The following is a 13,619-nucleotide window of genomic DNA, read 5'->3' on the forward strand; positions in this document are numbered from 1 at the left end:
GGGAGGAGGGGGCTGGGGACTGGCACTTGATGTTTGCTCCTCTATTTGAAATGAAATGACGACCCCTGGTAAGTGGCCGGGGGTTAGTCTGCTTTACTAATTTCAGAGTCTTGGCCATCTGATCTAAATACAACACCAGCCTGGACACAGGGAATAAATAAAGAGGCAGTTTGTCATCCCTGGAAGCCGTGCGGGTCAGCGGCTAAGTGAGTGCAAAGCTATAGTTGTTACTGTTTTTCTTAGCGTTATAGGCGGAGCTTTGGCTTCATCTCCCTCATCATTATCACTCATCATTATTATCAGTTCCCTCTTTTCACTTCCGCAGTATTAAATAGGAGGAAGAAAAAAAGCAAAAACAAACAAACCACTAGCAGTCAAGGGCTTTTTGGAAGTTTATAATAAAATTATAAACGCTTGATATTTTTCTTCAGATTACAGAGGATGGAAAATTTACCAAAAAAAAAAAAGAAAACCCAAGTAAAATTGGCTGGGATGATGGTAATGAAAACAGTGCTAGAAAAAAGGATAAGAATAAGGGTAGTGCCCTTACAAATGAAAAAAGACATGAAGGTGAATAAATTTCAAAGAGGAACGCTGGATTTTAATAAGGCAGAAACATACGTAGGGCTCGTTTTAGAGAGCAGGCAGCTTTGATTTGGGCTGCTGTCGCTGTCCGAATGATACGGAATTTGACTTTGAAATTCTGAAATGAGGGAAAATGAACGTAGCTGGAAATGATGTCTGATGTTCCGGAGCATTCTGTCCTGCTCGGAGACATTAAAGGACGTATTGACTGGCAGTTCTTTATCCTTTATCGCAAACGCAAACATATTTTACCCACAACGATAAGCGGTCGATACAGTCACTCACGGTCCAAGTTCCCCACCAGGAGGTAGAGCCATGTGAGAAGGAGTACAAATGTCACGGAGACAAGCAGCAGCCTTCGCTTCCCGTGACCAGGGCAGGACATGGTGGGCGGGTGAGGGGGCGCGGCCGCGGCCGCGTTCACCAGGCGTTGAGATCAACCCCTACCGCTGATGGCATCCTCTCATCTGTGCGGAGGAAAGCAGGATGTCAGAGCCGCAGTTCCGGTTCGGAACCATCTCAGCCTTCGTCTTCATTCCCCCCCCAAGTCTCAAAGTTTATGATTTAATTACATCTGGGTACGTATTGAGATATTTCAATTTACTGGAAGAAAACTATTTGATTTACCAGATATGATTATCTCCGACAAATGGCTGAGGTCACTCACACAGATCTACTCGTCTTTATCAGCTCCATCAGTTCATACAGAATATTTGTGCGGGAAGAAACCGAGTTAGTCTATTCCTGAGCAATATAAAACGGATGCGATAATTCCCTGCAAAACTGATCGTGAAACCAAGATATGGACTCGCTGGTGACATTTCCGTCTGCGAGTTGCGTAGCGCATTTTTCAGCTCTTTTGAGAGCATGGCTCTCAATTTTTCAGACTTATAGAGCTGGGTATATTACTATAGCCTTCTTAATGGTACAGCTGGGATTTGAACCTGCAACCCAGTCCAATTCTTGAGTGCTCTGATCTCATCTGGAGCAACCCAAGCACTTAGAACACTGACACTTCGCCTTACCTCCCCCCTCCCTACCCACCCATCACCACACACCTTACTGCAGTAAATTAAAGTTGAAGGAAAGAAAATGTTACTTCTTCTCTCAAGAATACACACAGGACCATGAAACTGCTCCTATAAATGGAAACCCAGAGAAAGGAACTTGACTTTATGTTGCCGCGCTGGTTTCAAACCCGCAACCGGGGGACCGGGCCAGCAATAAAGGAAGAGCGAGGACACAAAGTGTGACTAATACATCCACCCATGGAAGAGAAGCACTGGGGGAGTGTATGTGGGGGTGTGTGGGGGGGGGGGGGTTCGAGCCATACACCGCAAAGAGCCTCCCCTGATGAATACAAAGTTCCTCCACTCTGGTGCAATAACCCTCCTGTCTCATCTCATTTCTCCTGTTTTCTCAAACAATTAGAGAAGTCGATTCCGGGCAGCCGCTGCTAAATTGGCAGAAAAAATGTGCAGTGATTGTGATTTCTCACTCCTCCTGAGCCCCCCCCCCCCCACACCTAATGGAGGGACTCATGCTCCCCTGCTCCGCTACAGCGAACCGCGCGTGTCTCTCAGTGGAGACGTGCCTCGAGACAGGGCCATTAGCAGAAGTCAGTTACTATCATGTTGCGGTCCTGCCTCTTCTTCTCACTCACACTTTGCACGCAGGTTGGCAATGATTGCAGCCCTGTCGTAGCGTCTTGTACGCCAAACCCGAGCGGTATATATGATGGTTTATCCCGCTCTGCCCTGTCATTGAACTGCGGCAGGTGCAGCAGCTGGCATAAAGTTAAAAAAAAAAAAAAAAAAAGAAAAACTTCCCAGCTTAATAAATGAATAAATATTTGAATACAGTTTAACGCTGTAAATCACTCTGGGGAAAAATGTTTGCAAGGTAAATAAAATGATAATAACTTAGTACTTATTGTTGCTTGCAGTGCGACTTAATATCATATGAGGTGGGGTCGCATAGTCGCATAGGAATTTCAAACACCCTGCAGGGATGCTTCGTCAGGTGAGGTTAAGAGGTTCCTGAGATTACCATGGTTTCGCTGTAAATGCAAGAGTGCTTCGGGTAACAAAGACAGGAGGAGGATTTCAAGATATTGCAATGTTGCTGGAGGACACTGACATCACGTCTACTTAACTGATACTTTTCTCCAAAGCAGCTTACACTCGTAAATTACCTGGAATTATTTACCGATTTATACATCTGGGGCTTTTTTTGCCGCAGCAGTTTAAGGTAAGTCCCTCGACCAAGGCCACTAGAGCAGAAGGGCGGATTTAAACCTACAATCTCAAAGTCCAACGCTAAGGGCTCTTAACACTGTGCTTCCTGTTATTCCAGGTAACTTTAATTTTTTTTTTAAAAAACAGAACATGTGATCAAAAGACTTAAGTCCACTTGTCCTGCTGTTCTACCTTTGAGTTGTTTCAAGGGTTTTGCTGACTTGTAGCGTAATTGTTAAAACTGCTGCCTTTGGACCCAAAGGTCGTAGGCTCAAATCCCACATCCCGCCGCAGTACCCTCGAACAAGGTACTTACCCAAAATTACTCCAGTAAAATGACTCAAGTGTATAAATGGGTAAATAAGACACTTATCATTGTAAGCTAAATTAATAAATATTAATGTGAAACTACTTGGGAGATAGGGGGTGCGGTGGCGCAGTGGGTTGGACCGCAGTCCTGCTCTCCGGTGGGTCTGGGGTTCAAGTCCCGCTTGGGGTGCCTTGTGGCGGACTGGCGTCCCGTCCTGGGTGTGTCCCCTTCCCCCTCCGGCCTTACGCCCTGTGTTGCCGGGTAGGCTCCGGTTCCCCGTGACCCTGTAGGGGACAAGCGGTTCTGAAAATGTGTGTGTGTGTGTGTACTTGGGAGATAAGCAGGGATCCGTTTATGAATTCAAATGTACTGCAAAAATTCGTATAACCCTAGATGTGAGGAAGTTAACTCGTGCAGCATCTTGTCCTCTGCAGATGACACCTCTTCTCCCCCTCTCTTAGAGAAGATGTGCTGTGTCATCACAGCCCCACCGCAGTTGGGGAGGATAAGCGTTTCAGCGCTCGCTCTGCGAATTAAACCATGTGGTGTTAAACGACAGCCTTGGGGGAGAACGCTGGTGTTCCAAGTTCTCCGGTTTGCTTTGCAGAGAGCAGCAGTAGGTTTTACAGCATCCGAACTTTGCAAATCTGCAGAGCTGACTTTGCCATTATGTGCCATCCGTGTTGAGCGTGCAGTTTTACAGAGGCACGATTTCAAAGGGAAGCGGCGCCATGAAACACCTGCCGGAATTATTTGACTAAACTCCACTGTCTTCGGACGGTAATACCTGCCGCGTGAACCTTGCTGAACGCGGCAGGTCGGCGTTTCCTACTCAAACCAGGATTGCTGGCTGCTGCGGCGAAACGAATAATGTGTCCTTTTCCATGGGTCCGGCAGCAGTTCCTCGACTACGAACAGACCCTTCGATTTTGTCGTCACACATCCATCATCCGAATTAACCTGCGAAATGGATCGACAGAGAGCTTGTTCACCTGTTCGTCCCAATGCCTTCATTCTCCAGTACAGGTGAATTGTACTACAGCATATCATATGCAGTCATTTCAGTCATCTGAGATTTCATCATTGAGTAACTGGCAAAAATGCATTACTCGAGTATTAACTTATTAATTTCTGTTTGCTCCCTTTGCTGTAGGAGGATTGGGAAACACCGTGCACTTTGCCACAACAGTATTTACCTGGGCTCCAGGTTTACCAGTGTGCTTAATGAGTGTACGGCGCATTTACGGAGGATTTACTCGTGTTGCTCCAGATTTACCGAACCAAGTATCGCGAGTGACAATCGAGCAGCAGAAAGTCACCTTGACTGGAAATGAAGGCTAAAGAAAGAAAACCAGACATGGAAACACACACTGAGACTGTTTTACCTTTGACTAACAGGCTGCGCTTCTAACACACAAAGCCTGATTGCCTTAGATGAACGTTTCATTGAGCCTGACCCACAACTAATTGTTTCTGAAGGCTTTTCGCATCGATTGGCACTTATTTTGCGAGAGGTGGGGGGGCATCTTGGGCACATCCATAACGTCACTGTTACTTTCTTCAGCCTCCTTTAAGGCAAGAACAAAGGACATAATTGCATATTGAACCAAGGGTTTTATCGCACCATGGCACTGTATGGAGTTCCTCGCCCCTGAGCGCCGCTGGAATGACTGAGTCAATTCTATTAAATAGCTGCTCCGCAGATAAATAGGTTTTCTTCCATTTCTTAATTAACAAATATGCCTGACTTGCCTCTGTAATAAAGCACATATTAAGTGGCGATGGTGGCAAATCATTAACATTTTTTTTTTCTTTCTGCAACAGCCCGTGTTGCTCGGTGAGGCCACAGCCCGTTTCATGAATGAAGCCCACAAAATCAAATCTCACTCAGATTTGGTTTGGATATATTGGTTCTCGAACAGCAGACTTTCATTTTCAGTCGTGCTGTGGAAATAAAAATACACTTTTTGACTGATAGCACTAAATTTTTGGTTGTACGTTGCACTCCATAAACATTACCTCAACATAACTAATTAAACTGTATTTATTCACTTAGCTGACACTTTTTTTCCCAAAGTGACTTACACTGTTAAAGTATTTACAGTAATTTTACCATTTATACAGCTGGGTAATTTTACTAGAGCAATTTAGGGTAAGTACCTTGCTCAAGGGTATTACAGCCAGAGGCAGGAAATGAACTTGTGACCTTTGGCGCTAAAGGCAGTAACTCTAACCACCACCCAACTCGCTGTTAATGTATGAAGCCAATGTGCAGTTTATTTGACCTGTAGCAGCTCAGCTCCTTTCACACACAGACTTGACACTATTTATTTCTACAAATATTGTGAGAAACTCTAAATAAAACAATGACTCCTTTGCTGTTCAAAATGATCTATTTGTTTAGAGTAAAGTTGTCTCCGAAGCAACTCCCGTGAGCTTATCCACTGTGACAGCTGGGTAGTCTGAATGGAGCAATTTAGTGTACATTCCTTGCTCAAGGGTTTCTACAGCTGGAGGTGAGATTCAAACAAGCAACATTCAGAGCCAAAGGTGCAGCTCGGACAACCGTGCTACCTGCTGTGCCTAAGGTGTGCTGTAGAAAAACATTTGATAAATAAATACATGTAAACTGAACTGTTGTACAAGGCAGGTCAAATTACCAGTATTTGTGGAAAAAATTATTTATTGAAAGAAAAAAAATTACTATTTACTGGATGAAAAAGATTAGGTAGATATAGATAGATAGATAGATAGATACCAAAAGCTTACAAGAGTAACACCTTGCAAGTTGCTTGGATATGACACTGTGAAGTAAAGTTTCTAATTAATGTTTTAACTCTATCACTTCCAGGAAATACATTGAAAAAAAAGATAATGGAGCAATTCTTCATTTTGCTCACAGAAGCTTGGGTATTTTTCTCTTTCAAACCAGTAAAACGTCGAGCCACCCTCCCAGCTGTTGAAAAAGTTGGTGCTGTATTTTTCCTTCAGCACTAACGTCTCCAGGACTTTACCTCCGTAAGGTAGTGCATAGGACTATTTTGGTACGTTAATGAGGACTTGAATCCAAGAATGTAAAAATGTACACATATGTATATGTGAGATATAGCAGTATCCTCATGGTGAGAAGGTGTATTATGAAAATTATCTGAGTGACCCAGTTGGATCTTCTAAAACATAAACATACAAGTCATTAATAAACCTCCAATAAAAAGAATGAGCAACTTCATTAGAGTCTTCAACCCTGTGTTGAGACTCTTTGTAAAACAGAGGAATTAACCATACACATGTATTTAATAATAGTTTTAAGAAATATTTTGCACCTAAAGACACTTGTCCATCTGCACAGGTGAATCCAGGTGTCCCAGTGGAAACCACACAGCCAAAGCAAAGCCATTGAAGGGGTTTTTGTATCCACGTCTCTCCCAAATCCTACTTTTCTTCAACGAGACCTCTCCCAAAATTTACCCTCCTCCCTTACCTCCATGACCCTGCGGAATCCCATCAACTTTTCCACGTCCTTATCCTACCCCAATCCATTCATCATCTAAATGGACCCACACCCCTCTCACATCCCTTATTGTTCTGCAGAGCTGCTTTGCTACCCCCTGCCCATCACCATGAGCAGCAGTGCCCCTGCACGTGAGCAGCATGTCTTCCGGTATTTCAGCCTCACTCTACTGTCAGGCAGAGTTTGACATACTTTCTCAAGCATGACAGCAGGCTGGAATCTGAACTCCTTCTCGGGCGAAACAGAGCTGCAATCTGGACCTGTGCCTATGGGAACGCCTAGATACCTGCACTACGGCCATTAAAACAGCACATGTGAAAATATGCTGTGGCCGTTAGTGCCTCTTGCTATTTGGTTAGAGACAGTAAAACTGCATCAGCTGACATCACAGTCCCGTAAGAATGCTTTATGTGGTTCACTGTCTTTGGAGGACCATTATTGTTATTACTATTACATTGCTTAGCCAGCATGGGAAAATCAACTAGAGCGAACTTTCTTTCTCATTGTGCGATAAAAAACATGGCTGATGAAAGCAGAGGAAACCTTCATAGCATCACCAATACATAAAAAATGTTATTACACACACAAAAGTCAAGGTCCGTAATTAATTTGTACAACATGACGCTACTGCAACATTAAGAAAATTATTTGCTTTCGTCATTGTCACTTCCAGCACCGTTAATTTCTAATGACTGAGCCTAATTTCCTCCACTCACTTAAAATCAACAGCATGACACAGCAACGGGGAAAAGTATTTATGACAGTTTGTTTTATTGAGTTTTTTTCATGTCATGATCGCCACATTAATTATTATGAAAATTATTACCACGGTAATTTTCACCATCAGCACCATTAATTTTGACATTTTTTGACGAGTACACTGATGATAATTGTGGCAATTTTAAGAGCTTATCAATTGATACCTCTTTTCTTCGAGTATACTGAATACCTTAACTCGATTAATATCTATACATATATGTATTTGAGCAGCAATAGAAATAGATGTGTGTTCTGCATTGCTCATTTTCTCTCATTTCATCTTTTGAGTTTTCCCAAGAAATCTTTCAAAGAGGAGTTTTCATTCTTCTTCCATTGTCAAAGATTTATATTTGGTTTTCTCAATGAAAACAGAAAGCATAGTTTGTGTCCATATGGACTCGTGGGTGTTGTTTGGTCAGTACACATTAAAAAAAGGTTCCCGTGGGCTAATCTTAGAGTCTGCAACTGCAGCGTGACAAATGTGACGGTGTTTAAAGCGGCCTGGACTCCCCACGCACACTCCCACACTCCCACACAGCACAGCTGCTCTTCCAGTAATTGCTTCTCCCTCCTACTGTTTTACGGGAGCGGTGCTGCTGTGTCAGATGGAGTCAGAGACGCATGCTGCTTCGACACATGAAGCAGCACTTTAATGCCTTCTGCATTATTTATATGCTTAGCAGACACTTCTAACTTACCGTGTGATTCAGCTGAATATTTAGGAAAGCAATTTAAGTTCACCGCTTATTGTACAACTTCAGCTGCCCCAACTGGATTTGTGCCTGCGAGCTGTGAGACACAAGCCCAGTTAATTTATATTTGGGAAACGTGACCATTTCCAGCATCAGTTAGTCAGCTATTATTAGGAGGAAAAAAAAAAAATTATATTCTTTGTAAAGGTTGCTCTGTAAAATACACTGTCTGTGGGGTTTGGAAAATCTCACCTGAGTTAGAAACAAACTTTTGAGTGAACTCTGGAAGATTAGATCACCTTTTGGATCTTAGATCTGTACAACTACCCTTGTAAAATACTGTAACTCTTTGCCTTAAAATTGTTTCGTGCATCTGTGTCTATTTGCATTTTCCCAGTACAATATCTTTATTATGTCTCTAATCCTTTTCTGTTATTAAAAAAAGAAAAAACAATTTTACGCTTGCTCTGGAGGTTTTGTGTCAGATGTATGAACTCAAATGTAGGCACTAAACCTCATCTCTGTGGCCATTTTCCTGTATAACACAGGAATACAGAGCATCCCTAGTAAAATGAGCATTTTCAGCTTCACCATGCTGCAGATTTCCTCACTGGAGATTCTGATTTCAATTCTGTGTGTGTGTCTCTTCCTGTAACTTACCAAGACATCGCCCAAGTGTTTCTGGGGACTGCGTTCCTTCGCACTCGTCTTCCTCACTCGACCTTTCCCTACACGCACCGCACCTCAAGCCCCCGGTCAGAATTACATCCTACGCAATGTCTCATAGCGTTTTAGAGTGAAACAGCACTCCTCAACGGCATCACTAGCTGTCAGCCCTGCTGCTTTTTCAAGGAAATTCCACAAGCTCGGATTCTCCAGATCCTTGAGGCTCGATGTATAAGATCGTGCTGCAGGTCCAAGGGTCACTGACCCCGCAACCAATAATCTATCACCATGTCAATCCCCTTTAACTCTGCCGCCATAAGCACAGCTATGACCGCCAATATGATAACGTGTGAAAAAGTTCATTCAAGCAGAGGCTTGATGTCCAAGTATAATTTTCAGCTTTGATGACATGAGACACTGATTAAGTAAAACATACAATTGACATATGATATACAGACAGAAACGTACAAGGACAGAATATTTTAAAACATGATCTGCATGAAGAGACCACAGGTGCCAGGTGCTGAGCATGTGCTTAAGCAGCAGGTGGTGGGATTCAAACCTGAGTCCTTAAGGTGACAACACAAACCACCACACCACCTGTTGCTTTGTTTTTCCTTAACACATTAATATAACCTGACAAATAGATCCATGAGCTTTCCCACCTGTCTGATGTTCAGGTTATGTACTCATTCACACTGCAACAGCACTACAAGTTTTCTTTCCTGTATTCATACATGATTTGCGTCCTTCACTTGATGAAGCCTGTTGTTCAAGGTGCGGATCTCTAGACTTTATCACCAAACATAAGGACTATCACACTCTGTGATATTAGAGCCTGCATCTCATGGGAGAGAGAGTGACTGTATATTAAAGATGAGGACCTGTCAAGATCTGAAAATCAGAAAAAGTTTGAGAATCAAAGTTGCATATTATTATGGACATAGTACAAAAAGAATCACATCCAAATCTCTCCAGCTGCTGGCTTTCTGAGCTTTTGCATTGCTCTCGGAGACGTACGTCACTTTGGAGAAAAACATCTTCTCCGTTGTGAGATTCCTCTCACACAATGTGAAATTTGATTTATTCATTCATTGGTGTATTGATGTTTTCTTTCCTGTGGCTGGAGCCTGGCTTACTGTTTGCCCCTTTGGACAAAGCAACGTATGAAAATGACGGCAAAGAGAAACTCCAGAAAGAATGCGAATGCTGAAATCGTACCAGCTGCTGGATATCACTGGATAAAGCTTTATAGAACTAAAACTCACTTCTTAGAGTTTACAATTTATCACAGTTCACTTTTCCTGCTTCTGTAAAAATGTCAGGCCCACAGTGTGCTTGCGGGCCTTGTAATATGAGAGTTCAGCTTTTACGAGTGACGCCATTGCACTTGGCAACAGGAAAGGTTGGAAGGCCAACTTTTCGAATACTGGTTCTACAAGGAGGACACAGGTTTCATTCATGCCAGCCTGTGCGATTTCTTCTGCTATGAAGCAAAGAATCCCGTTGTATTAGAGGTATCCAGACGTGAGATACAAACAACACAGAGCTGCTACCATACAGCGATTCAAATCGTTTTCCTTTACAGCTGATAGGTGCCTCATGGATTAATATTAATAAGATCAAGGTGAGGCAAAATTCTGTTTGTTCACTCAGTGCTTTTTCACTCTAGTGGCTTTGTCATCAATGCAGTAATTGGCATGGAAGATTTCAATGATTAAAAATCCATCAAGCTAACATCATTTTGATGGAGTTCCTCAAAGCTAGACTGAAGACATGGAATGCTTTTCTTCTCCCGATTTCTTGTGCTGCAAAGAAACATATTAATGTTCAAAATACACAAAGTGTAGAAAGCATAGGGCAGCTGGTAGCACAGTGATTACGGTTGCTGCCTTTGGTCCCAAAGGTGTGTGACTCAAATTCCTCCCAACGTTGTTTGAGCCTTGAGAAAGGGACTTACTCTAAAATTGCTCCAGGTGACTTCCTTAGTAAGGGACTTACTAAAAGTGCTTGAGTAAAACTGTCCAGCTGGATAAATGACTAAATACTGTAAGTAGCTTAACATTGTAAGTTACTACACTAAAAATGAATAATACCTGGAATGGCAGCATTGGGGTGCGGTGGCGCAGCTGGTGCCAGCTCTGTGGTGGGTCTAGGGTTCGAGCCCTGCTTGGGGCGCCTAGCGATGGACTGGCATCCCGTCCTGGGTGTGTCCCCCCTCCTTGGCCCTGCTTCCTGCCTTGCCGGGTTAGGCTCCGGCTTGCTGCGACCCCACTTGGCACAAGCGGTTGTTGGTTGGTTGGTTGGAATAGTAGTGGCATGTGTTTTAATCTTCAAGTCACATACGCGTCCAAAACTTTTCTTATTCCTTGCCCCAAACGGAATGCATTCTCACGTCCCATACTGGAAGCATCAGTGCACTACCAACCTTGAAAATAACAAGGCCGCTGCACTCTCCATAACCGTCTCACATGAGGCGTTCGTCTTTTCCAATACACGGTCCGAGCGAAGCCGCCTGACAAACCCTCCCAAGGGACCCGCAAGTCAACTGCTATCGCTCATAATTCCGACAGACCAAAAACCCTCCCGTATGTGCCGCGAACAGAGACTAAATCCTGTTTTCCACAGCACACATTTTTCATATGTATTTCTGGATGTGTGGAACATCAAAGGGACTATTTCTCCGAACAAAATGCGTCATTCACGCCGCATAAAGATTTCTATGGAATTCTGACAGAATGCACATTTTTCTTTATCACCACAATAGCTGCACATCATAGGTTTCTGATATTCCCCCATGAGAAAAATAAAGCAGTCCAAGCCTAATCTCTATAATCTAGTCCAAGCCTCTCTATAAACACCAGAACTGGGCTTCTAAACATGTTCCCTGCTAATGTTTCAGTGAAAACTTCATACAATGGCTCACAACTTACATAGATAAAAAGTTCATTAAATGATAATGTATTGCAGAAAGGTGCTGACACAGGAGAATTTGAAAGATAATACTCAACGCACAAAGCAGATAGCAACTGAGCAATTAAATTTTGCCATGACTGTAGATTTAAACTAAATATTTAAAATGCAGTTTTATAGTCACCAATATTACACATCGACTTTGTACACAAAAGCAGCTTAACATAAAGTTTGCTTGAGTTCAACATAAATCCGATAAATGCGTCATTCACTAAATTCACAGTATTAAGATGAGAGAAAGGCTCAGAAAAGAGTCTATTCGGGAGTGTAGGACCGTTCCTACGCTCGTACCCAAAGCCAAGAAATAGTCAGAATTTGGTAAGAACCCAGTCTAAATAAATAAGTGCTGTACATAGACACCTGCTGTATGCAGAAAATCCATTTTTCCATTTCCAGTTGATGTGTGTGGATGCATTCGAAATTTGTTTTCTGTGTGAATCATGTGACTTTCACCTGGCCTCCCGCAGTGCTGTAGCCAGACCCAAGATCCAAGTCTAACCCCACGCTTTAACGCTGTTTTAACAAGGAAGAACACCGGTAATCTTTCCCTGCGTATTCTCTTCACGGACCCCGAGCAGGGTAATAGTGGGAAATGAGCGTCTCGTTGCGGCTTGGAGCAGATGGCATTGCTCATGTGAAAACAAGCTGGACACAGCTAATGTCCCCCCTCTGCTCCTGCTGTTTGCTCTCCTTGTTTAATCCATGTCCGTCCCCAGCGGCCATTCGCTCAGGATGCCTCGGCAACTGATTCGTGTTACGCTGCCTGCAATATCTCCCCCTGCATCATTTATTGGCTTGGCATGGCTTAAGTTTACTACCCATTTACACAGCCAGGTTTTTTCCTGAGGTCATTCGTATCAACAGTATCTCTGACATTTACCCCGGCAAGGTTATATCCCTTGAACAAAAGCAAACAGCTTTGTAATAAACACAGAGTTAATGGTTAATAGGCCAGGCAATTCTTAATGTACTTTATGTTTTGGCTCTTAGTCCATACCAAGAACATGCCCATATGTTGATGATTTAGTCATGCCATATTGTAGTGTTTTCTTATTTTTTAATTTCACATGCAATATTTTATAGGGGAATTGCATTTTTATGTTTCCTCAGCATATGTTTTTCAGTTTCGTTCTGATATTTAAGCATCTTTTTTCTTTTACCTCTTTCCGTTTCTTCATTTTCTGCCTCACTGGGTCACATATTCTAGTTGTTTGATGGTACGACAGATCATTTTTACACAGAAAAGCAGTTTTAAAACTGAGTTTCATGATTACTTGGAGTGCTAGCAAAATTACAGGTTGCCACATTTTAAAATATTGCTGAAATATTGTATTCAAGGGAAAACCAGTCTGTTCAAAATCCCGTTGAAATTTTTCAAAGCACCGTTTTCTTGTCTTTTTCATTTTTTGGGTTAAATTTCTGTATTCGTTCCTATCCTTAACTTAATTGCGGCCTATACTTTTATTTTTCGTTATATACAGAGGATCCTAGTGATTGATTTTATCAGATAAAATTGTACTTGTTAGATTCGAATGTCAGGTTACAGCTTCTTGTCATTTCTAATAATGGACTTGGACAATAGTGACAATTTCTGAGAGACACTGTAATCTGCTATCCTTCATTTACACCTGCAGCTCTCAATATTACTTTGTTTTGTACCTTCGTATATCACAGAGATGCAGCGTTGCTGTTCTTGCAGTAATAAAAAAAAATGCAAAAGAAATACACAAGGGATGCTTCAGCTTTTTCAGAGGACGAGCCACGTCACAGTGTGAATAATTTGGTAATAATTTGCTACTCTGATAAATAGGTGCACACGAAACTTGGAGAGCATAAAATGTGACCCATTTGGAAGGAGAGAGCGAAGGGAGCGAATGAACAATAAG

At 42.5% G+C, this 13,619-nt stretch overlaps 1 protein-coding gene across 6 annotated transcripts in view; it reads right to left on the reverse strand.

Moving 5' to 3' along the window:
- LOC108941134 (LARGE xylosyl- and glucuronyltransferase 2-like) overlaps positions 1–13,619 on the reverse strand; it is a 76,227-nt gene that overhangs the window by 13,208 nt on the left and 49,400 nt on the right. For all 6 annotated transcript variants that reach the window (XM_029256227.1, XM_029256226.1, XM_029256223.1 and 3 more), the window contains one exon: positions 871–1,052. In XM_029256227.1, the coding sequence (XP_029112060.1) occupies positions 871–970 (100 nt within the window). In that variant the 5' untranslated portion in view covers positions 971–1,052. The remainder of the gene's footprint in view (positions 1–870; positions 1,053–13,619) is intronic.

This window comes from Scleropages formosus, chromosome 11, assembly GCF_900964775.1.
Source record: "Scleropages formosus chromosome 11, fSclFor1.1, whole genome shotgun sequence".
In the NCBI taxonomy this organism is placed as follows: domain Eukaryota; kingdom Metazoa; phylum Chordata; class Actinopteri; order Osteoglossiformes; family Osteoglossidae; genus Scleropages; species Scleropages formosus.